Genomic DNA, 27,876 nt, shown 5'->3' on the forward strand with positions numbered 1-27,876 from the left:
ACTTCTTCAGTCGGCACATTTATTCGGCGATGAACCGACATTAATGCCAATCCAGTGAGTCTACTCTCGCCAGTCGAATTTCTAAGATACGTCTTTAATCTCTTCATTTTTGAAAATGAACGTTCGGATGAGCACGTAGTAACTGCAGGGATGGAAAATGCAGTACTAAAGTACTTTTTTTTTTCACCCCGGTCAGTACCGTAGTACCCCCGCGAATGATTTAGTACCTTTTGAGTAGACATTTTTGAGTCGATATCAGATTTATGGTACAATAGCTTTGACAAAATATTTTAATATTTTGAGAAAGTCTTTATCAACCTTATTTGCTACTAGTCTTTTACAAATATGGCAAAACAGACAGACATGTTCATGTGGGAAGAAAATCTCGATTTTGTAAAAGATATAGTCAAAAACAGGATTTTATTGAACTTCAAGAATGTTTTAGTCGAAAAAAGAATGCGATTCTATATTATCAATTTTTTATTTCGGTAGAAAATGTCTAAATTTTATTTCTATATAGAATTTTTGCAAAATTTTATTTTTATAGATAATTTTGTCAAAATTTTATTTCAATTGAAAATTTTGTAAAAATGTTATTTCTATAGGAAATTTTTGCAAAACTTTATTTCTATAGAAACAATTTTGCAAAATTTTTTCTCTATAGAACTTTTTTGCAAAATTTTATTTCCCTTCGTTTTGTTTTCTTATTGTTGGTTTTGTTCTTTAAGCATTGTTGTTGTTTTTTTATTGCAGCTTAAAACCATACATTGACTAAACTACAAGTGTAGCTTAACCAACAGAGGAAAAGAATGTTTGTCAAATTTATTTGGGCAAAGCCCTATAGACTGCAAGATGGTTGGATGGACGGACGTTTCGGAATTACCACATTCCTCATCGGCATCCCCTGCTTGTAGCAAAACTATCAACCAATTATAAGAATAAATTCAGGCAGTTCATTAAACCCAACAATAAACCACACTTGAACCTTCCGAAAAAAAGGTTTTTGTGTGATAGCCGGCTATAGAAAATTTTTGCAAAATTTTATTTATATAGAAAATTTTGTCAAAATTTTTTGTTGAAATTTAGTAAAAAGTACCTTTCCGCTCAAAAAATACATTTTTTGTACTTTCTTAAAAATTGTATTTTCCATCCCTGAGTTACTGGCAAAGTGACCAAAATTTTTAAAAGAATATGCACGTTTGAAATATCTCTTTATTGCACTCTCCAAGTGCTTTCATCGCTGAATTAGGCAGGTTCTTTTCGCAGGTTTTGCGCCATTTCATTTACACATGTGTGTTTGGCTGTTTCGTTGTTGTTGCTATGGCCAAACAAAGCGAGTCATGTTCACAAAAAGAACAACAAACACACATAAAAAGCAGAAATACATTTTCCAAAAATGAAATTTGTGGTGCGAGAACAAAAACAATTTGTTTTTTTCGACCGTCGTTTGACGGGCTTTTCAACTAGTATTCTAGGATTTGTGCAAGTTTTATAGGTAAGCGTTTTCAAAATAAAACCTTCAGCTTTCCTTCAACATCTTCGATAAGATTTTTCTATGCAGCTAAAAATATATATTTAGTTATATAAAAATATTCATTCATTTCGGGGGGGGGTTTGATCCCCCTCATCCCACCCCCCCCCCCCACTCTGAATACAGCCTTGCGTACAAGCATTGAAGATGAACCACGTAGTGGACGTCCAAAAACAGCAACAACAACAGAAATTGTAGCCAAAGTGCATGATATGGTATTAAATGATCGACGAATAAAAGTGCGTGAAATTGTTAATATCATGGGCATCTCAAATGATCGAGTCCATTTAATTTTGCATGAAGAACTACAGATGAAAAAGCTTTCTGCAAGATGGGTGCCGCATTTGTTAACAGTCGATCAAAAACGCATAAGAATGAACATTTCTAAAGCTTGTTTGTATCGTTTTAAGCGAAATAAAATGGATTTAAGGCGTCGTTTCATAATTGTTGATGAGACATTTATCCGCCACTATACTCCAGAGACAAAAGAAAAATTCAAACAATGGACTGAAGCTGGAGGAAGTGCCCCAAAGAAGGCAGGGCTGTGGAGTCGAGTCAATTTTGCTCGACTCCCACTCCAGCATTTCTTATTAGCTTCGACTCCGACTTCGGAGTCGACTCCAGGTGGTGTATCTAAATCTCATTTTAACAGTATTCCAATTGTAATTTTAAGGTGTAGTGTTCCATTTTAATTCTTAATTTCTACATTTTAATTTCGGGCCAATAAATTAAAATACGACACAAGGCTATATAGAAACCACATCAAAATATGGGTAGATAACAACAACTCCAGAAAATGAAGTTATAAAAACACAAAATTTCAAAAAATAATTAAGCTTCCAGTGCCTTCTTTGGGGCACTCTAAATTCAAAAATTCTGACAAATCTTATGAAATTTTAGACTGGGAAAAATTTCGTAAACCGGAAGATGGGTTTATATGTAAGTGCTGTATCACAAAATTGTCCGGTATGACCCATCTTCGAACTCGACATGCCTGCCAAAAAAGAACGCTTGGTTCTACTGCTACACTGAAAAAACAGTGAACCCTTTTCCATTGCAAAATGAACTAAACTGTAGTAATATTGACCATGATTTAGCCCTTAAGATTTTTTTTTCAACTTGTCTAGTTTATAATTCTCTTAAATTTTAGTTCATCTATAACATTGTATTTTAGTTCATTTTTACAACGCCATAAGATTTATATACCCCTACCAAGTTAAAAAGTCAGTATTATTTACTTGCTTATTTTTTGGGAAACCCGATAATAAAAATTGGTTAACAGTCTCTTTAAAATGTCGACGACTAAACCATTTTTAAATCAATCATTCCAAAGTACAGAGAAATTGAATAATTAAAGGAACAACAAACCGTTTTACTATTATGAACATTTTCATACATTAAAACTAAACTTTCTTTAAGCAAAAGTACTTATGATGAAAGTTCTTAATACAATGGTTTTTTTGTGAATAAAAATGATGACCTCGTGGAACAGAGAATAGTTCATTTGAACTCGCTGTTTGGACATTTTGACTTATCCTTTTTTATTCATCGTAGGTAATTTTTTCACATATCTTGCTGGAAAGAAATGGAAGCAATAATGAAAATTGTTAAAAATTAACACCATGTAATGAAATATAATTTTTTAATTCATCATTTTAGCTTGTAACTTACCATATTGGGGGGAATTTTGTTCAAATGGTGTATGGAATTCAACTTTTCTTTGGGAAACGTATCTCATAAAATTTGTACCTGAAACAATTAGAGAAATAATGAAGTATTCTATATAAACTCATAAAACTGTGTTGTTATCGATGCGAAGGATATAATGAAATAAATATTCTAGTTGAAAGAAAGCCACAGTTTTAATATAAAACTTACCAATTCTCTATTAAATTGTACGCTGAGGGGAAATATATAAAGTTGTCCAAATGTATTTGGGTTACTCTGAAATTAAATATTTATTTTAAAAATTTAAATTATATAATAGGTTTTCAAAAAATCTAATGAAAAAAATAATAATATGCATAAAAAACCAAATATTCTTGATAACCCTAGACAGTCATCATTCGTCAAAATGACGACACGTAATTACACCCTCACAAAAAATCGCTTCTGTAACATATACTCCCAAACATATTTTGCTTCAAGCATATACATTTTTGGGTATTGCCCAAACATTTATAGGTTTGATCTCTACCAATATATAATATGTTTGAAAGCATATTGGTCTAAACAATATATGTTTGGGTAGTCTAAGTTCCAAACATTTTGTATTTTTGCATCCAAATTCAATAATGTTGTCTTCCAAAAAACAATATGTTATTATGTGACCATATAATATGTTTGGAAGCATTTTGCACCCAAAAATATTATATGCTTAAAAAATTCTCCCAAACAATATTGTGCTCAAAATTTTATGTATTTATTTATATATTTACAATCATAATGAATTATGAAAATAAACAGGTAATATAGGTGCTAACAACATAGGTTTTCGACCTGAATGCTCAAAATTTTGTTTCTGCCCAATTGTATATTCCCCGACATTTTCCTCACTTCCACGAGATTTTTTAGTTCTTAGCACCTTTTTCTGTAATACAAACATTGTAGAAGAAATTATTCAATTTTATGATTTTTTTTTTATTTTAATTTTACCTTTTGCCGGACGGGGATTCGAACAGCGGACCACACAGTTTGTAAGGATCAAAGAAGTAGCTGATCAATTGCCCAAGGAAAAATAAAATGTTAATTTTGTAATAACAAGCAACAACCACCAACTTAGTTCAATATCGCTCCCTGTTAAATAGCGCTCCAAGCGACTAAACACATATATGTTTATAGGCTATTTCTAAATTAATATATTTTTGCATCCAAGCATTTTATATTTACAAACATTTTATGTCCCAAACATAATATGTTCTAACATATTAACATATATGTTCCAAACATGTTATGCTAGTTTATTAACATTATATGCTTGCACTCAAAAATATTGTGTTTAAAAATTTGTGTTCCAAACATATAATGTTTATAGCCAAACATATGAAAAACAGTCTTTTTCATCCGTGTACATTTTCGATTTAAAATGCATTTTAGTCTATTGGTAAATGGTAAATTTAAGTTATACTAATTCGACCGTTTTATGACTACTTAAAACCAAATTGAATAAGAAAATAAATTCAAGTTTGGTTCACTTTTTCGCTCACGATGAAAATTAAAGCGTCTTGAAATGAGCCGTAGTCAAAATGACGAAGGATGACGTTAATGTACAAAAAATAAGGATGACTGTCCAGGGTTAAAAGAAAGTCAAAGAATCCTTATCAATTCACTATTAAATTACAAGCAAAGGAGTGCTAAAAATTTTTCCAAATTTTTAAGGGGTTATTCTGAAATTAAATATTTGTTTTTTACATTAAAAATATTACATTGGTTTAAAAAAATGATTAAAAAATACTAAAATAATGTATTAAAAACCTGTAATTTTAATGATAAAAATGTAATGCTAGTTGAAAGAAAGCCAATTTGTAAAAGAAAACTTACCAATTCTCTATTTTTAAATTTGTTCGAATCCATCTGCAGTTGCTCTGAAATTAAATATTGCTTTAACAACAAAACATTAAACTGGTATCCAAAAAAATTAATTAACAAATAATAATATACATAAAAATATTATTTTTAAAAGAAAACCATATTAAAAAATACTTACCAATTTATGACTAAACTATACGCTGAGATATTACAAAAATTTTCCAAATTCATCTGGAATTGAATATTAATTTTTTACATTGAATAATAAAAATTTCAATACACTTTCAATTTCAACATATTTTCCTAAATATTCTTAATAACTTTTTTCTAAACTACCGTTAAAATGTTAATAACTTTCATTTAAAAGGTTTAATAAATAAACACCAATATATGTCTCAAAAATCCAAAATATTCCATGCCTTTATATTCCCTTGTTGCATACCTGCTTAAAAGATGCAACAACCCACGCCAACGCCAACTGTACAACTGAAGCATGTCAAACAAAACCAAGCAAAGCCAAAACATCCCTACAACAACAAAAACACATGTGCCTTTATTGAAAACAACACCTCATCCAGCCAAATAAACCATCCACGAATAACAAACACACACACAAACCACTAAATGAACAAAAATAAAAACAACCCCACGCTCATGTATACACCACAAAACTCAAGTAACATCATCTTTGCATTAATCACATTCCACTTTTCCGATAAAGATCTCTGTACTATGCATTAGTTCATCGCATCTGCTGACAATTTACTCTAAGAATAATATTCGTAAAGGAACACCAGTTTATGAACGATGAAACGTTTATCTTAAAATTTGCAAAATTTTCATGAAATGTTATCTACCATTTTTGACGAAAATGTCTATAAATTTAATTACATGTGAACTAAAAATATTTCATTGGTAATTTTTTACCAACAATTATTAACTATAGGAATTGTCAGTAAGAAATTGCTATCCACTTTCAAGTTAATTTTTCGTAAAAAAATATTTTCTCATACAAAAAAATCTTATAGTAAATTGCACTTATTATTTAGAAAATACTTTACATTTCACAAGTAGTTTTATAGCATGACAAACGAATTTTTAACTACCAGTTAAGAATTTTTTTAAGGAAATTTCCATCGTATTTTGTAGGTCATGAACTAAACGATTGCTACTTAGAATTTGTAAAATTTCCTTTCGAGTAGTTAATTTTCGTTGAAGATACGAAAAATGAACTAAAATTCTGGAAAATTCTTGTAATAAATTATTGTAAAAATCTTCTTAAATTTACGAGACACTTTTTTTCTGTGTATATATTGCCTTAAAATTGTACCTTTATTAAGAGTATATATAGGGTCATAAATATGTAGTTTAATATGTGTTAAAAAAGGACAATAATATGTTAAAGAAGGACACTACAATTGATCAATTTTTTGATAATTTTTCATCAAGACAACGCACCAGCGCACAAGAGTGTTTTCACAATGGCTAAAATCAACGAATTGAAGTACGTTTTCCTCAAGGTTTTCAAAATAGCTGTTTACAACTGTAATTGCATCTTCATATATATATATATATATATATATATATATATATATATATATATATATATATATATATATATATATATATATATATATATATATATATATATATATATATATATATATATATATATATATATATATATATATATATATATATATATATATATATATATATATATATATATATATATATATATATATTATATATATATTGCTTGACCACCTACCTGCGGAAGCTCTGTGCAAAATGGTTTGGTGAGCGGTGTTTGCAGCTGTTAACTCGTAATACACCCGAGTTTTTCCGTCGATATGTGACAGTGGATGAAACATGGCTCCATCACTACACTCCTGAGTCCAATCGACAGTCGGCTGAATGGAAAGACTCAAAAATCCGCTGGCAAAGTAATGGCCTCTGTTTTTTAGGATGCGCATGGAATAATTTTTATCGATTATCTTAAGAAGAGAAAAACCATCAACAGTGACTATTATATGGCGTTATTGGAGCGTTTGAAGGTCGAAATCGCGGCGAAACGGCCCCATATGAAGAAGAAAAAAGTGTTGTTTCACCAAGACAACGCACCGTGCCACAAGTCATTGAGAACGATGGCAAAAATTCATGAATTGGGCTTCGAATAGCTTCCCCACCCACCGTATTCTCCAGATCTGGCTCCCAGCGACTTTTTCTTGTTCTCAGATCTCAAAAGGATGCTCGCAGGGAAAAATTTTGGCTGCAATGAAGAGGTGTTCGCCGAAACTGAGGCCTATTTTGAGGCAAAACCGAAGGAGTACTACCAAAATGGTATCAAAAAATTGGAAGGTCGTTATAATCGTTGTATCGCTCTTGAAGGGAACTACGTTGAATAACAAAAACGAATTTTGACAAAAAAGTGTTTTTCTTTGTTAGTTTATGAACATTATATGATTGCACTTAAAAATATTGTGTTAATATATTTGAGTTCCAAGCATATGAAAAACAGTCTTTTTCGTCCATATTTATAAACAAATAGCTATATATGCAATTTGTGCGTCATAGAAGAGTCCACATACAGTAAATAATCGAAAAATATCGTAGGGATAACCACTTTACCATTCTTTTTTATTATGGGTCCCACGGGACCTCATCACGCTGGTATCGCTTCCGGTGTTATCACCAGAGATGGTCTGTATCAAACATTTTAAGGTTTGCGACTGTCGCAAAGTTGTAAACGTCACATACACGTCGTAAATGTAGAAAGAGTAGTAAACGTCGCAAACTCCAAATACTTCAGACCCTTCAGATAGGCAGCGAATGATATCCAAGATGATGATATATGCGAAGAAGTTTCAATTCTCAGGAATGTTCATAAAATTATTAACGAGTTTAAAATACTTAAGAATATAGTTATTTCAATTGGAAACTCGAAGCCAAAATTACTATAAACTACTCGATGGTGCAATAAAGGTGACGGTCGGTACTCGCTCATAGTTAACCTTTCACAAATTACTGCACAAACTGGAAGGAAGGAAAACTACTTATATTAAGTCTTATATAAGTGAATTGCTGTTTAGAGAAAATTTTATAAAATTTTATAAAATCACAGAGCCAATTTCCATACTAATTAAAAATTTTCAAAATTGTAGCTAGTCATTCGTTGATGCAACTAAAGCTTGGTCCACGAAAACCAAGAATAGTTTCAAGTTGTGAATGAGAGATGTAAATCTAGTAGAGTTTTGAATAAGTACAATATAGAACATTTTTTGCATACCTTTTATCGGGGAGCTTAACTAAATTAATTTAAAAAAATATTCACAATCTCCTTAATTCCAAATTAGGTTTTCTACACTAGGTTTACGACTTTTGCGACATACGTATTATACCGTCGTAAACGTATGTCGCAAAAGTCACAGTTTGCGACAGGCCAACCCTTGTTATCACATAATATACATATGTATTGTATTAATCTCTTTTACAACTGTGTGCAACAAAAAAGTAAGACTATGTTCATAATTTAAATTTGATTATTTATTCTCGCAAATATAATTCGTACACCCAATTTTTTTTTTATTTCAATCACGAAAATCGTTGATTCAATCATTTTTTAATTGAAATGTCTTCAATCACGAAAATGATAGTATAAATCACCCATTTTGATTGAAAACCAACACGATTTTCAATTAAAAATTTAATTGACTTTTGTCACGGAATCAATTAATTATGGGATTGAATCAATTGAAAACGTGATTGATTTTTAACATAAAATTCAATCACAGTTTTAATTGTTTTAATTGTGTACACACAAGAACCAAATTTATTTGTCTATCATACATTGTAGAATAAATACCAATTCTCTTGTTCTCTTTTCGCTCTTTCCATTGCTCAAAATTATTCAATTTCAATCACATGTATAATTGGAAACCCAAAAATTTTCAATCACGTTTGTAATTGAAAATTATTTCCGAATTGGTTAACAAATTGATTGAATCAATTAATATTTTAGTTGGAAACGTAACAAATATCAATCATTTTTTAATTGGTTTTCATTCGGATTTGATTAAATAATTAATTGAATCAATTAACATATCAATTGAATCCGTTTCCAAAATCAATTAAATGTTTAATTGAAAAAAATTTGGTGATAATTTTTTGTGTGTACTCTTCAAGTTATCCCCCTCGGCAGCTGGACTTATGCCAACGATCCATTTCTAATCCTCGTAAGAGTTGTTAACATATGGGGTTCAAATTGCTTCCATTACTTCCATATCGTATTTGCGACAGATACCACCCATAAGACATGGTGCTGCCAAAAATTACGAGGCATGCAATTTCACACGAAATTTAAATTACAAAGCCTTACTATTTTTTGCCCAAAGTTTTATGTTTATATATTACAGCTTATAGTAATTTAATATAATATAATATTTTTTTAGGTAAAACTAAAACTTTCAAAAGGATTGGGCTTATCCATAGTTTCCAGGACTCCATGTGAAGAGATTGCATACTTAACCTTCGAAGACATCGTGCTAGCCATTACGCTTTCGCCAGTTATGAAGGCCTTGAATTTAAAAGTTGGAGATGTTCAAATTGATAACCAATTATTAGAGACTATATGCCCAATCACTTTCTACACAACGAAATCTAATCACGACTCCGCTTCAAGTGAAGCTTTAGCGATTAATGTCAAATTGCTACGAAGTCCTAATCAAAATGCTGTCATATTCGACCACGTGGAAATAAAATTGAAGCCCTGTGCTGTTTTGCTGGAGGAGAGGTTTGTTTTGAAATCCGCATTATTTTTAGGATATGGAAAAGTAAAAGAACAACAGCATTCTGAACGCCAAATGTATCGGGCAGACGATTATGAGTTTTCAAAGAGCGCGAAGCGGTACTATTTTGAAAATCTTACAATTGGACCCACCCAGGTAACATAACTAAATTTATCTAAAAAATATTCCTAAAATAAAAAACCATAATCTAGAAAGTATTTCAAAAAGAAACAAGTTCACAAATATTTCATTATTATTTTAAAAACTTTGATATTGACTTCGAACGAAATCCTGGCATTAATCCCTTTCTGATGTCTGACTTTTGGCCAAGAAATATTTATCATATTGAAATACCTCATTGATTCAACTATTGAAATCGCTTTACCTCTTTTATTGGTATCTTATTGTTACATTTAAACACAATTGAGGCTGGTTGCAGACTGAATTTATTCAACAACAAGAATTACAATGTAGGTGTCTTACGTGCTATAGTTCATAATAGATGAGATCAGTATAAGAGTATATTACATATGGTAATTAATCGTATACATTTTCTAATACATAACATACATCCAAACTTAAATGTTATATGTATTCTAATATAATTATCTTCGACTCGCCCAAATCCTGTTTTTCTTCTCCACTTAACGTCGACTCTCCCAAATCCTGATTTTCTTCTAAAATCTTCTCCTGATGTTCCTTTTTACCCCTACAGAGTTCGGATCTGGAGCTGTTATCCTGTACTTCATTTCTTTGCGGAATAAAATAACTCTCTCTGTTGTACTTTCTCAGTTGATCTATATGTGCCTGTTTTTTAGCACCATTTACTAAAATACTGTATCTATATTGGCTTAGTTTCCGCAAACTCCTACCTTTAAACCATTTGATAGAATTGGAGAAAATGTTCCGGTAAAGAATAATTTCATTATCAACGAATTGAACTACATTAAGTTTTTTGTTGTTTTGAATTTTTGATGTTGTTGTCACCACTTTCTATAAGTTCTGGGCTAATAGCTGAAAATCATATCAGCCGGAGCCAAATTGGTTGCTGTTGTAGGTGTATTTCTATATTTCTAAAGGAACATATTTACCTTCAACGTGAAGTCCTCCGCTCTCGTTCTTTTATCCAGTAACGTCTTTCTCAAATTAGCCTTAAACGTCTGTACTGCTCTCTCTCTCTCTCTCTGCTCCCCCGTTCGATTGGGGGTGGTATGGTGGTGACTTCAGAGCTGATATGTTATTTTTGGTACAGAAATCTAAGAACTCTCTTGAGTTAAAAAGTGGTCCATTGTCAATATAGAAAAAATGGTTACCACACCCTCACAAAAAATCGCCTCTGTAACATATTTTGCTTCAAGCATATACATTTTTGGGTATTGCCCAAACATTTATATGTTTGATCTCTTCCAATATATAATATATTTGAAAGCATATTGGTCTAAACAATATATGTTTGGGTAGTCTAAGTTCCAAACATTTTGTATTTTTGCATCCAAATTCAATAATGTTGTCTTCCAAAAAACAATATGTTATTATGTGAACATATAATATGTTTGGAAGCATTTTGCACCCAAAAATATTATATGCTTAAAAAAATTGTCCCAAACAATATTGTGCTCAAAATTTTATTTATTTATTTATATATTTACAATCATAATGAATTATGAAAATAAACAGGTAATATAGGTGCTAACAATATAGGTTTTCGACCTGAATGCTCAAAATTTTGTTTCTGCCTAATTGTATATTCCCCCACATCTTTCTCACTTCCACGAGATTTTTTAGTTCTTAGCACCTTTTTCTGTAATACAAACATTGTAGAAGAAATTATTCAATTGTATGATTTTTTATTTTATTTTAATTTTACCTTTTGCCGGACGGGGATTCGAACAGCGGACCACACAGTTTGTAAGGATCAAAGAAGTAGCTGATCAATTGCCCAAGGAAAAATAAAATGTTAATTTTGTAATAACAAGCAACAACCACCAACTTAGTTCAATATCGCTCCCTGTTAAATAGCGCTCCAAGCTACTAAACACATATATGTTTATAGGCTATGTCTAAATTAATATATGTTTGCATCCAAGCATATTATATTTACAAACATTTTATGTCCCAAACATAATATGTTTCATCATATTAACATATATGTCCCAAACATGTTATGATAGTTTATGAACATTATATGCTTGCACTCAAAAATATTGTGTTTAAAAATTTGTGTTCCAAACATATAATGTTTATAGCCAAACATATGAAAAACAGTCTTTTTTATCCGTGCATACGGGCTCAAATCGATACCGTACGTTATTGATAGTTAGTCAACCCCGTATGGTACAATATCAATACCGAATGGTACAGGCGGTATGCAAAGCATGAAAGTACCAATATGGTATTGAAAATAATACCTAAGCGGTACTATTATTCATACCATAAAAATAATAAATGGTATTGGTTTAATAATATTTAGTTTAATAAAACACACGTAAAATGTCTTTGTTACGTACTTCATTTAGTACATAATATACATACAAAAACCTAATCATTTCTCCATGCAAAGTTTTTCTCCCAATTCAGCTCCACGTCGCAATTCAGGCACTGCATCCATCAAGTCGTCTGTTGTTGTATTTGGAAGGTTTTTGTATGTCAGTTGCGCATCTAATTAAAGGATGATCGAATTAGAAAGCATTAATAATGCTAAAAAATATACTTACCAACACTTCGCTATATTCACTGAATTCATTTAATTTTCGTCATCTTATCCCAAACTATTGTTATTTACAAGCTGCATGAAAAAAAAAAACTAAACTACCAAAGCGACCAATTACAATTGGTTGCAATGTCTACATATCATGTGTTACGGCGTTGTGATAGTTAATACCACAATAATAACGGATGTAAATGATTTGATACAAAGTGGTACCAAAATTAAAAGGTAACGTGGATCAATTTATTAATACCAAACGGTAATGGCCACATATCGCCTTTTTTCTACCAGTGTATTGGCCGCTACACTTGAAATATTCTGGTTGCTACCAAAAATGGCTCGAAGGGGCTGCTGATCAGTATGAATCCTAAACTTCTACGCATAAATATATTTGTGGAATTTATTCACTGCACCGTATGGACTAGCAACGGTCGAAATTATTATAGGTTTATGTGGGTCATAATGGGTCAATAACTTATATCGTTTAATAATTGTTTACTCCTCTGAAAGCACATGCAGTGCATTGCCACATAACATTTTTACCCGTCAAATTATATAAACATTATAACTCCCTTTTAATTGTTAGTTTTTGTTTGATTTTTGGTCGACCTTTTTGTTAGAATTATAAATTAATGGTTCTTCAAGCTCGAGGTCTTTTTAAAATATTTTATTTATTATTCCCAATATTTCGCGATTACGATATTGAATCGCTTCCTCAGGGGTCTACAATAGATTTATAGAAATTACATTTCATAAATATCACAGTATTAAACATTTAATAATTTAAATAAGTGTAAATCTTAATTACTTTTAGTTAATAATCTCAAATGGTATTATAGGATAATATAATTATACAAAAATCGGACAGACATATCTTAATCTCATTTTTCAAGTATCAGGCGAACAGAAAAATTAAAACAGCAACACAACCAATGACTTACATGTATAGTATCCACAACACAAAATACTTAAAGCTACTGTAGATTCACTACCCTCGTCAGCTGTCTGTATTGCACTGAGTTGTTTTTACTATTGCACGATGATCACTACCATGTATTTGTTGTTTCCTTTTCCGAAGCAAATGCCTGTAACAGTGAGCGATGTTTTCTGTATCAACTTTGAAGTTCATTCGTTTGCTTGCAGGTACATTGTTTATGTGAAGTGTTTCTAGTGTAAACCTTTTGCTGTAATTATTCTCTCTTTCTAATATTCTTACGTCGTCAAAGTTTGGGGTATGATTGTTTCTCGCACAGTGGTCTGCTAGTGCCGTTTTTGTGGTATTCGAGTTGGCGCGTAATTTAATATCCGATTTATGTCCTGAAATTCTTGTTTTTAATTTGTTTTTGGATGTTCCTACATAAACTTTTTCACATTTTTCTTTATTATTTCCATCGCACGGTATTTCATAAATCGTATTATGTTTTTCCATAATGGGGATCTTGGTTTTCATGTTGGAAAATAATTTTTTGAGAGTATTGTTTGACTTGTGTGCTAAAGTGTATTGACCTTTATCAAAGATTTCAGAGTTTGTAATGCATTCTGATAATTTGTTGACATATACTAGTGACTTGTATATTGTTTCCTCGTTTTTATTTTCGTTTTGTTTTTACCCCTTCGGTTTAAATTGTGATATTAAGTCATTAATTAAATATTTTGGAAAATTATTGTTGTGTAGAATATCTCTAATAATGGATTTGTTTTTAGAATGATATTCTTTGTCACTTATGTTTAACACCCTGTTTATAAGATTTTTTGCTGTGTTAATCACTATCCTTTTTGTGTGTTGTGAAAAATAATTCATTATTCTCCCCGATGCTGTAGGTTTTTGGTACCAATCTAAACCAAGTTTATAATTTTCCTTCCTGATAACCAGCGTGTCTAAGTATGGAATTCTGCCGTTTTTCTCTATTTCTACCGTGAATTTTATGCTATTATGGAAGCCATTTAATGTTGTCAAGATCTCATGTAATGCACCTTCCCGAACCACAGCAAATATATCGTCCACATATTTCGTCAAGATTTTTGGTTTTGTTGTCAAGTTTTCCATGCAGTTGTCCAGTAAATGTTCCATAACTATATCAGCTACAATAGGTGAAGCAGATGATCCTATCGGCAGTCCTCTCTTTTGTTTATATGTTTTGTCTTCATACGTAAAGTATCTATTCTCCACTATGCAGAATTTTAAAATTTTCATAAATATATTCTTTGTAAGTCTAGTATGGCCCTCCAATTCTTGCCATCTACTTTCGATGATTTTTAAAGCTAAGTCAACCGGTACACTTGGGAATAGGGACACAACGTCAAAAGATACTAATTTTTCATCCTCCTTGATAGTCTGGTTCTTGATCTTATTTTTAAATTGCAGGGAGTCCTTTATATTGTACTTCGAGTCCTGTGTTAAAATTTTTAAAAGGTTTCCAATGTACTTGCAGAGATTGCTCGAAGGTGAATCTATAGATGGGCAAATTGGCCGTAATGGATAACCATCTTTATGTGTTTTTGGCAAGCCATAAATCCTTGGTGCTGTAGCTACGTCCATTTTTAGTCGCTTTTTATCTGCAGGCGAAATCATGTTGTTTCTGTCCAGTTCCTCCACTAATTCGTTATTTTTCTTTGCAACGATGGAAAGAAAAAATAACGAATTAGTGGAGGAACTGGACAGAAACAACATGATTTCGCCTGCAGAGAAAAAGTGACTAAAAATGGACGTAGCTACAGCACCAAGGATTTATGGCTTGCCAAAAACACATAAAGATGGTTATCCATTACGGCCAATTTGCTCATCTATAGATTCACCTTCGAGCAATCTCTGCAAGTACATTGGAAACCTTTTAAAAATTTTAACACAGGACTCGAAGTACAATATAAAGGACTCCCTGCAATTTAAAAATAAGATCAAGAACCTGACTATCAAGGAGGATGAAAAATTAATATCTTTTGACGTTGTGTCCCTATTCCCAAGTGTACCGGTTGACTTAGCTTTAAACATCATCGAAAGTAGATGGCAAGAATTGGAGGGCCATACTAGACATACAAAGAATATATTTATGAAAATTTTAAAATTCTGCATAGTGGAGAATAGATACTTTACGTATGAAGACAAAACATATAAACAAAAGAGAGGACTGCCGATGGGATCATCTGCTTCACCTATTGTAGCTGATATAGTTATGGAACATTTACTGGACAACTGCATGGAAAACTTGACAACAAAACCAAAAATCTTGACGAAATATGTGGACGATATATTTGCTGTGGTTCGGGAAGGTGCATTACATGAGATCTTGACAACATTAAATGGCTTCCATAATATCATAAAATTCACGGTAGAAATAGAGAAAAACGGCAGAATTCCATATTTAGACACGCTGGTTATCAGGAAGGAAAATTATAAACTTGGTTTAGATTGGTACCAAAAACCTACAGCATCGGGGAGAATAATGAATTATTTTTCACAACACCCAAAAAGGATAGTGATTAACACAGAAAAAATCTTATAAACAGGGTGTTAAACATAAGTGACAAAGAATATCATTCTAAAAACAAATCCATTATTAGAGATATTCTACACAACAATAATTTTCCAAAATATTTAATTAATGACTTAATATCACAATTTAAACCGAAGGGGAAAAAACAAAACGAAAATAAAAACGAGGAAACAATAAACAAGTCACTAGTATATGTCAACAAATTATCAGAATGAATTACAAACTCTGAAATCTTTGATAAAGGACAATACACTTTAGCACACAAGTCAAACAATACTCTCAAAAAATTATTTTCCAACATGAAAACCAAGATCCCCATTATGGAAAAACATAATACGATTTATGAAATACCGTGCGGTGGAAATAATAAAGAAAAATGTGAAAAAGTTTATGTAGGAACATCCAAAAACAAATTAAAAACAAGAATTTCAGGACATAAATCGGATATTAAATTACGCACCAACTCGAATACCACAAAAACGGCACTAGCAGACCACTGTGCGAGAAGCAATCATACCCCAAACTTTGACGACGTAAGAATATTAGAAAGAGTGAATAATTACAGCAAAAGGTTTACACTAGAAACACTTCACATAAACAATGTACCTGCAAGCAAACGAATGAACTTCAAAGTTGATACAGAAAACATCGCTCACTGTTAGAGGCATTTGCTTCGGAAAAGGAAACAACAAATACATGGTAGTGATCATCGTGCAATAGTAAAAACAACTCAGTGCAATACAGACAGCTGACGAGGGTAGTGAATCTACAGTAGCTTTAAGTATTTTGTGTTGTGGATATTATACATGTAAGTCATTGGTTGTGTTGCTGTTTTCATTTTTCTGTTCGCCTGATACTTGAAAAATGAGATTAAGATATGTCTGTCCGATTTTTGTATAATTATATTATCCTATAATACCATTTGAGATTATTAACTAAAAGTAATTAAGATTTACACTTATTTAAATTATTAAATGTTTAATACTGTGATATTTATGAAATGTAATTTCTATAAATCTATTGTAGACCCCTGAGGAAGCGATTCAATATCGTAATCGCGAAATATTGGGAATAATAAATAAAATATTTTAAAAAGACCTCGAGCTTGAAGAACCATTAATTTATAATTATAACTCCCCTGATAAATTGGGTATGTATTTATTGTAGTAATTGACCATACCTAAATAAGATTATAGTTGCATTTTATTGACGGACTCTGGCGCCTTTAAAATCGCCTCCACTTTCGCACTACTGGCTCTAATGCCCTCAGAGTCGATTGAGTAGCCTAAATACTCGATGTTGTCTTGGAAAAACATAAATTTTTCTAAATTCACCTCAACGTTGTATTCAAGCAATCGGTCGAGAACTAGAATGGCATTTTTCCTACAATCCTCGAAGTTACTTCTCCCTATTAAAATGTCATAGAAATAAATTTGAACATTCTGTAAACCTCCTAAAATTTGATCGATAATGGAGAAAATATTTGCGGCGCTCTTTTCAAACCAAAAACTCGCCTTTTAAAGTGAAATAGACCCATGAGCGTACTGTCAGTCAACAACTCCCTTGATCTTTCAGACACCTGAACCTGCAATATGCCCTCCGTAAATCTATTTTTGTGAACAATTTCCAACCAGTCATGGACGATAAAATGTCATCTATTCTTGGTATCACACTGTGCTCCATTTCTACCAATTTATTTTTGGTCCGCTTGCAGTTCACACATAGCCGTATAGAACCGTCGCCCTTGTTCACTATTACTAATGGACTTGCCCAGTTGCTCCTAGTGACTGGAAATAATTTATTTATGGTCCGCTTGCAGTTCACACATAGCCGTATAGAGCCGTCGCCCTTGTTCACTATTACTAATGGACTTGTCCAGTTGGTCCTAGTGACTGGAAATAATATACCTTCAACACATAACCTTTTTATCTCTTTTTCCATTATACCATACGAAACAGGACAGGCTTTACAAAATATAGGATATGAATTTGCCTTTAAAGTTATTTCCGCTTGAAACTTGTGAATTGTTATTTCATTTGATTTCGAGAAAATGATGTTATACTTCTTCACAAATTCATATTTATTTGTCCACAATTCAGATTAGGCTAAAGTTGTATTAATTTTGTTGCAACTATTCTCCATAAAATATTTTCTCCAACCTTGAAATATAACATCAAACCAATTCCGGCCTAGCAAAGTTGAAAAATATTTTTGAGTATTTAAAACAGTCAATTCCAAATTATAAACCTTATCTCATATGTCTACATTTACAAAACTTCCAATGCATTCAATACTGTCACCCGAAATTATTTTCACTATACAGCCGGTGTACAGAAATCTAAGAACTCTTTTGAGTTAAAAAGTGGTCCATTGTCACTAACGATCTGGGGCCAAATCACCGCATTCGTCATCGAGTTCTGTTTCGTATCGAGAAACATTTCGATCGCTGTAAAATTTTGGGTCACCGCATTCGATCGTAATTTATTTTGTCTACTACCTTTTTTTACATTGCTGTAAACATATGGTAATAAGAAATTGGAAGCAAAAGATGATTTCAAAATAACTTTTTGTGATCAAAATATGTATATGTGTAAAAATTATTATGAATCCATGTGTTTTTGTTTTCCTCGTTTTCGGATTCAGAGGATGAGTTCAAAGTAGCATTAATAAGGACAAATATTCGAGACAAAATCAGTCGTTTAGCATTGCCTGAAGTGCATCGCCTGTAAGTGATTCTATTTTGAAGTGAGTGCTTTTAACTAATTGTGTTTATAAAATCCATAGATTTAAAAGACGCTTTCGTCTGTCAAAAGAATGGATAACCATCTTTATGTGTTTTTGGCAAGCCATAAATCCTTGGTGCTGTAGCTACGTCCATTTTTAGTCGCTTTTTATCTGCAGGCGAAATCATGTTGTTTCTGTCCAGTTCCTCCACTAATTCGTTATTTTTCTTTGCAACGATGGAAAGAAAAAATAACGAATTAGTGGAGGAACTGGACAGAAACAACATGATTTCGCCTGCAGAGAAAAAGTGACTAAAAATGGACGTAGCTACAGCACCAAGGATTTATGGCTTGCCAAAAACACATAAAGATGGTTATCCATTACGGCCAATTTGCTCATCTATAGATTCACCTTCGAGCAATCTCTGCAAGTACATTGGAAACCTTTTAAAAATTTTAACACAGGACTCGAAGTACAATATAAAGGACTCCCTGCAATTTAAAAATAAGATCAAGAACCTGACTATCAAGGAGGATGAAAAATTAATATCTTTTGACGTTGTGTCCCTATTCCCAAGTGTACCGGTTGACTTAGCTTTAAACATCATCGAAAGTAGATGGCAAGAATTGGAGGGCCATACTAGACATACAAAGAATATATTTATGAAAATTTTAAAATTCTGCATAGTGGAGAATAGATACTTTACGTATGAAGACAAAACATATAAACAAAAGAGAGGACTGCCGATGGGATCATCTGCTTCACCTATTGTAGCTGATATAGTTATGGAACATTTACTGGACAACTGCATGGAAAACTTGACAACAAAACCAAAAATCTTGACGAAATATGTGGACGATATATTTGCTGTGGTTCGGGAAGGTGCATTACATGAGATCTTGACAACATTAAATGGCTTCCATAATAGCATAAAATTCACGGTAGAAATAGAGAAAAACGGCAGAATTCCATATTTAGACACGCTGGTTATCAGGAAGGAAAATTATAAACTTGGTTTAGATTGGTACCAAAAACCTACAGCATCGGGGAGAATAATGAATTATTTTTCACAACACCCAAAAAGGATAGTGATTAACACAGAAAAAAATCTTATAAACAGGGTGTTAAACATAAGTGACAAAGAATATCATTCTAAAAACAAATCCATTATTAGAGATATTCTACACAACAATAATTTTCCAAAATATTTAATTAATGACTTAATATCACAATTTAAACCGAAGGGGAAAAAACAAAACGAAAATAAAAACGAGGAAACAATAAACAAGTCACTAGTATATGTCAACAAATTATCAGAATGAATTACAAACTCTGAAATCTTTGATAAAGGACAATACACTTTAGCACACAAGTCAAACAATACTCTCAAAAAATTATTTTCCAACATGAAAACCAAGATCCCCATTATGGAAAAACATAATACGATTTATGAAATACCGTGCGGTGGAAATAATAAAGAAAAATGTGAAAAAGTTTATGTAGGAACATCCAAAAACAAATTAAAAACAAGAATTTCAGGACATAAATCGGATATTAAATTACGCACCAACTCGAATACCACAAAAACGGCACTAGCAGACCACTGTGCGAGAAGCAATCATACCCCAAACTTTGACGACGTAAGAATATTAGAAAGAGTGAATAATTACAGCAAAAGGTTTACACTAGAAACACTTCACATAAACAATGTACCTGCAAGCAAACGAATGAACTTCAAAGTTGATACAGAAAACATCGCTCACTGTTAGAGGCATTTGCTTCGGAAAAGGAAACAACAAATACATGGTAGTGATCATCGTGCAATAGTAAAAACAACTCAGTGCAATACAGACAGCTGACGAGGGTAGTGAATCTACAGTAGCTTTAAGTATTTTGTGTTGTGGATATTATACATGTAAGTCATTGGTTGTGTTGCTGTTTTCATTTTTCTGTTCGCCTGATACTTGAAAAATGAGATTAAGATATGTCTGTCCGATTTTTGTATAATTATATTATCCTATAATACCATTTGAGATTATTAACTAAAAGTAATTAAGATTTACACTTATTTAAATTATTAAATGTTTAATACTGTGATATTTATGAAATGTAATTTCTATAAATCTATTGTAGACCCCTGAGGAAGCGATTCAATATCGTAATCGCGAAATATTGGGAATAATAAATAAAATATTTTAAAAAGACCTCGAGCTTGAAGAACCATTAATTTATAATTATAACTCCCCTGATAAATTGGGTATGTATTTATTGTAGTAATTGACCATACCTAAATAAGATTATAGTTGCATTTTATTGACGGACTCTGGCGCCTTTAAAATCGCCTCCACTTTCGCACTACTGGCTCTAATGCCCTCAGAGTCGATTGAGTAGCCTAAATACTCGATGTTGTCTTGGAAAAACATAAATTTTTCTAAATTCACCTCAACGTTGTATTCAAGCAATCGGTCGAGAACTAGAATGGCATTTTTCCTACAATCCTCGAAGTTACTTCTCCCTATTAAAATGTCATAGAAATAAATTTGAACATTCTGTAAACCTCCTAAAATTTGATCGATAATGGAGAAAATATTTGCGGCGCTCTTTTCAAACCAAAAACTAGCCTTTTAAAGTGAAATAGACCCATGAGCGTACTGTCAGTCAACAACTCCCTTGATCTTTCAGACACCTGAACCTGCAATATGCCCTCCGTAAATCTATTTTTGTGAACAATTTCCAACCAGTCATGGACGATAAAATGTCATCTATTCTTGGTATCACACTGTGCTCCATTTCTACCAATTTATTTTTGGTCCGCTTGCAGTTCACACATAGCCGTATAGAACCGTCGCCCTTGTTCACTATTACTAATGGACTTGCCCAGTTGCTCCTAGTGACTGGAAATAATTTATTTATGGTCCGCTTGCAGTTCACACATAGCCGTATAGAACCGTCGCCCTTGTTCACTATTACTAATGGACTTGTCCAGTTGGTCCTAGTGACTGGAAATAATATACCTTCAACACATAACCTTTTTATCTCTTTTTCCATTATACCATACGAAACAGGACAGGCTTTACAAAATATAGGATATGAATTTGCCTTTAAAGTTATTTCCGCTTGAAACTTGTGAATCGTTATTTCATTTGATTTCGAGAAAATGATGTTATACTTCTTCACAAATTCATATTTATTTGTCCACAATTCAGATTAGGCTAAAGTTGTATTAATTTTGTTGCAACTATTCTCCATAAAATATTTTCTCCAACCTTGAAATATAACATCAAACCAATTCCGGCCCAGCAAAGTTGAAAAATATTTTTGAGTATTTAAAACAGTCAATTCCAAATTATAAACCTTATCTCATATGTCTACATTTACAAAACTTCCAATGCATTCAATACTGTCACCCGAAATTATTTTCACTATACAGCCGGTGTACAGAAATCTAAGAACTCTTTTGAGTTAAAAAGTGGTCCATTGTCACTAACGATCTGGGGCCAAATCACCGCATTCGTCATCGAGTTCTGTTTCGTATCGAGAAACATTTCGATCGCTGTAAAATTTTGGGTCACCGCATTCGATCGTAATTTATTTTGTCTACTACCTTTTTTTACATTGCTGTAAACATATGGTAATAAGAAATTGGAAGCAAAAGATGATTTCAAAATAACTTTTTGTGATCAAAATATGTATATGTGTAAAAATTATTATGAATCCATGTGTTTTTGTTTTCCTCGTTTTCGGATTCAGAGGATGAGTTCAAAGTAGCATTAATAAGGACAAATATTCGAGACAAAATCAGTCGTTTAGCATTGCCTGAAGTGCATCGCCTGTAAGTGATTCTATTTTGAAGTGAGTGCTTTTAACTAATTGTGTTTATAAAATCCATAGATTTAAAAGACGCTTTCGTCTGTCAAAAGAAGCTTTTAAATATGTTCTTGAAAAAATGAGCGGCTACTGAGCATTCCTTTCTTTGTTCCGTTTCCCTAAATGCAAGTAATATTATATTTTCTTAAATGTATTTTGCCAAAATATATAAATAATACTTCCATTTTCCCCAACTACTTGTTTCTTTTTGTTTACCTTTTTTCTGCTCAAAAATCACTACATACTTCGTTTTCGATAGCATGCTACCTATCGTGTTCAACTTCGAGTAGAAACAATTCGATAACGACTGCGGTGATCCGCGTAAACTACATTACGACGACGAAGTACTCGATTTCGACTGCGGTGATTTGGCCCCTGCTGTGGCAATCCAAATATAGTAAATAAACAACGTCGTAGCTGACATTATAACTGCCTCAATCGACGTTGAGTAACTATCATAAATTATCAATATCTGACTTCCATTCAAAGAACAAAAATCCATATGGATTTTCTCAAACGGGTATTCACAAGGCGGCCAAGAACTCAACTGGCTATATTTGGAACGTTGGCTTGACTGACAATTGCCACAATTACTAACAAACGTCTCTATATCCTTATCGATTCTAACTATGCCTGATCATGTAGTAATCCCAATACCTCTATTCGTAAACCTTTCGGTATCACCATAGAATAAACAACCATTCTCAGTTGCCAGAGAGTCTCTTTTGGTAAAGTATTTCAGTTATTTTATTTTCACTAAAGTAATTATCAAAATCTTGTTTACTTATTACTGTGACACATGCTCCGGTATCTACCTCAAACTCAAATTCTCTGCTATTAACATGTAACTTAATTCTAAGGGCTTTGTACTTAATATCTTCTCTCTCTTCTTCGCTGTCTTCAACTAAGCTCTTAATTCCACCTTTTTTCATTATCTTTCTGCAATTTCTTTGTATGTGACCTCTTCCTCTACAGTAATAACAAATGACATCAAGAAATTTATGAGTACTGTTGATGCCTGCTGACTGTTTATATTCTATTCGTCTTTGATCACCACCATGCTCCATCCTCAAGTGTTAATCCGTCGAATGAGGCAGAGTGTTTTATTGCACCGTTTTTCAGCATATTAATATTATTGTCTTCTTTTATCATACCCACATTTGTTGTTGTCATTTCAATACAGTTCGCCAACTCTGTTGCTTTTTGGAATGTTCCCAATTCCGATTCGCACAATAGACGTTGTTGTATTTTTTCATCACCGATTCCATAAACAAATTGAATAATGAGTGCTCATTCTAGAAACTTCCCGAAGTCGCAATTTTGAGCTTGTTGCTGTAACTCGACAATAAAATCTGCCATACTGTCACCATGTTTTCTACATATTTTTTAACTTTCAGCTACGACATTTCTATTCGGTTTGAAGTGTGTTCTTAATTTTGCCACAATTTCATCAAATTTTAAATCATTTTCTGTTTTCGGCGCAGTTAATGATACTATTATTTTATATAGCTCAGGACCATCAATGCTGCACGGATAACCCACTCTTTCATCATCTTTTACTCCATTTAACATCAAAATTTGATCAAATCTTAGGATATATAACAGGTTGGCTGATAAGTCTCCGGTCTAACAAAGACAACACATTTTTTGTCAAAATTCGTTTTTATTATTCAACATAGTTCCCTTCAAGAGCGATACAACGATTATAACGACCTTCCAATTTTTTGATACCATTTTGGTAGTACTCCTTCGGTTTTGACTCAAAATAGGCCTCAGTTTCGGCGATCACCTCTTCATTGCAGCCAAATTTTTTCCCTGCGAGCATTCTTTTGAGGTCTGAGAACAAGAAAAAGTCGCTGGGGGCCAGATCTGGAGAATGCCGTGGGTGGGGAAGCAATTCGAAGCCCAATTCATGAAGTTTTGCCAGCGTTCTCAATGGCTTGTGGCACGGTGCGTTGTCTTGGTGGAACAACACTTTTTTCTTCTTCATATGGGGAAGTTTTGCCGCGATTTCGACCTTCAAACGCTCCAATAACGCCATATAATAAACACTGTTGATGGTTTTCCCCTTCTCAAGATAATCGATAAAAATTATTCAATGCACATCCCAAAAAACAGAGGCCATTACTTTGCCAGCGGACTTTTGAGTCTTTCCACGCTTCGGAGACGGTTCACCGGTCGCTGTCCACTCAGCCGACTGTCGATTGGACTCAGGAGTGTAGTGATGGAGCCATGTTTCATCCATGGTCACATATCGACGGAAAAAGTCGGGTGTATTACGAGTTAACAGCTGCAAACACCGCTCAGAATCATCAACACGTTGTTGCTTTTGGTCAAATGTGAGCTCGCGCGGCACCCATTTTGCACAGAGCTTCCGCATATCCAAATATTGATGAATGATATGACCAACACGTTCCTTTGATATCTTTAAGGCCTCTGCTATCTCAATCAACTTCATTTTACGGTCATTCAAAATCATTTTGTGGATTTTTTTGATGTTTTCGTAACCACCTCCGCCGGTAACCACCTGAGCGCCCGAATACTGCGTTCATCGTCCTCCGTGCTCATTTCACCACGCTTGAATTTTGCATACCAATCAATTATTGTTGATTTCCCTGGGGCAGAGTCCGGAAACTCATTATCAAGCCAAGTTTTTGCTTCCACCGTATTTTTTCCCTTCAGAAAACAGTATTTTATCAAAACACGAAATTTCTTTTTTTCCATTTTTTTCACAATAACAAAAGTTGCTTCAGAAAAGACACTCTATCTCACAAACTAATTGACTTACAGACGACAAATTTTGACACAAATCATTTGAAGTTTGGTACTATATAAAAATAATATGCATTTAATACTATCGATGCCATCTATGTGTCAGACCGGGGACTTATCAGCCAACCTGTTAAATCAAAGTCTTCACCCAAGACGAATGACTCAGTTGAGCCAACAATTTTATTCTCGTCGCCAATACATTTAAACGCGATTGAGGCTGTTGTTGTTGTTTATTATTAAATTCCATATCTAGTATAACAAGATTTCAAATCTTATAAATGACTATACTAGTACTTATAATTATGCATTAATAATCTTTGCAACAGATAATAATGTTTAAAGTAAATGATTAAAAAAGATTTTTTTTTAAGCAGTACAGTAAAAAAAACAAAACAAATGAAATGAAAGGGACAAAATGTAGAGTATCAATCAATCATTCAAATAATAAAAAAAATCAGGAATACAATCTATAAAGCTCTTTTTTAAATACAGATGCATTGCTTAAAGTTTGTGTTCGGTTGGGTAGGGAATTCCAAAGACGTATGACGTATACGAAAAACTGCTTTTCAGAAAGTGCTCTTTTAAATCTGGGAAGAATGATTGTTTTTCCTCTGCTGGATCGAGCGAACTGCAAACGGTCGTAGAGGTATGAAGGCTCTTTCGTTGATATGACCTTGTGGATTAATGTAAGACATTTAATTTTAAGGAGGTTAGTGAAGGAAACATTATAAATTTGGCGTGATAGTGCAGAAATTCTCTCTCTCCTTGTTTTGTCAAAAACATAACGGGCAACGTTATTAAAAGCTACGGTAAGCGTTCGCGAGTCATTAGAATTACAATTTGCAAAAACTTCACATCCATAGAGTAGAGGGGGGACCAAATACGTCTTTGCTAGAAGCATACGAATACTTAAAGGAGTGGAAGTACGTACGGCCCACAAGCTTCTCAACATACCATATACTTTTCCAGAAACTTTATTTATGTGATTGGTCCATGTTAACTTCGAATTGAATGTTACTCCCAAGTTACATGCTGCTTCCACTTGTGGTATTACCGCACCAGAAATAGTTAAGTTTATAGTTTCCATGCTAATATTTCGGGTTCCACATATGGCAATGAATTTCGATTTACATGGGTTAATGCTTAAGCTGTTATTGCTTGCCCATTCGCTGATCTTTCTCAAATCGCTATTAATATTATTAACGCAAAGTTGGATTTTGTCTACTCGGGCACTACTGTATATTTGCACGTCATCAGCATACATTTGCATATTACATGTCTCAAGCACATCAGGTAGATCGTTTATATAGAGGGTAAAAAGTAAGGGTCCCAATATTGATCCTTGGGGGACACCACAAGAAACACGCAATGGATCAGATTGATCGTTGTTAATAACAACACATTGAGAGCGGGTTGAGAGATAAGATGATACACGACCACACGCGGAGTTAGAGAAATTAAAAAGCTTTTCAAGTTTCGAGAGCAGGATTCCGTGGTCAACCGTATCAAACGCCTTGCTGTGGTCTAATAGCACAAGAAAAGAAACCATGTTATCATCTTGTTTTGCTCTGATTTCCTCTACAACATCAATAAGCGTTGTGATACAGCTCCGTTTCTTTCTAAACCCAGATTGTTTGATAGCTAGCAATTCGTTCTGAGTAAGATAAGAAGATATCTGGAGATTTAACAGACGCTCAACAACTTTCGAAAGGAACGGTAATATAGCAATCGGGCGATAGCCAGTACCAGATTTGGGTATAGAATTATCTTTGATAATTTCCATTTCTGAGGAAAAACGGACTTTGTGTGTATCGTATTTATAAAAAATGTAATGAATGGTAGCAATTTCGGTAATATTAATTTCAAGAATACTGGACTCAATTCATCAGCTCCAACAGCGTTCGATTTTATTGCAAAAAACTCTCCAAGACTTCAGTGTCATCAACGCATCGAAATGAAAAAGAGTTTTCTATGGGAACAGAATGGAGTTTGGAATACACGTTGGAAGTACTCATTGTTTTATTTATCCTTGTGAAATCTTCGTTTAATTTATCCACATCCACACTATTTGTCGTCGACACTTTCGCTCCAATGCCAATTTCACGAATGGCTTTCCACTTAGATTTACTATCCAGTTTAGATTTAAACTTCCGCCCGTAGTAAGCATATTTAGCGGAATTGATATGTGTAACAACATCCCGTCTGGGAGTTTTGAAAAGTTCATATAACGCTTGGGTTTTGAAGCGTTGCCACCTACGGTACAAGAGATCTCTTTTATCTATTAGGAATTTAATCTGATTGTTGAACCAAGGTTGATGCTGATAGTTGACTTGTTTAGATCTTAAGGGTACACATTGATCAAAAATAGAATAAATCTTGTTATTTAAAAAATGCATCTGGTCATCAACACTATTCAATGTGTATATAATCTCCCAATTAACATCCTCAATTAGATTGTTTAATTGATCA

The 27,876-nt window shown here is 32.9% G+C and overlaps 1 protein-coding gene across 1 annotated transcript in view; it reads left to right on the forward strand.

Moving 5' to 3' along the window:
* Positions 1 to 27,876, forward strand: part of Vps13D (vacuolar protein sorting 13D) — a gene marked incomplete in the record, with an annotated part of 741,787 nt that overhangs the window by 520,283 nt on the left and 193,628 nt on the right. Inside the window, 1 exon segment of the mRNA XM_075308271.1 lies at positions 9,511 to 10,002. Coding sequence (XP_075164386.1) covers positions 9,511 to 10,002 — 492 coding nt within the window.

Source organism: Haematobia irritans, chromosome 4 (genome assembly GCF_050003625.1).
Source record: "Haematobia irritans isolate KBUSLIRL chromosome 4, ASM5000362v1, whole genome shotgun sequence".
Lineage (NCBI taxonomy): Eukaryota > Metazoa > Arthropoda > Insecta > Diptera > Muscidae > Haematobia > Haematobia irritans.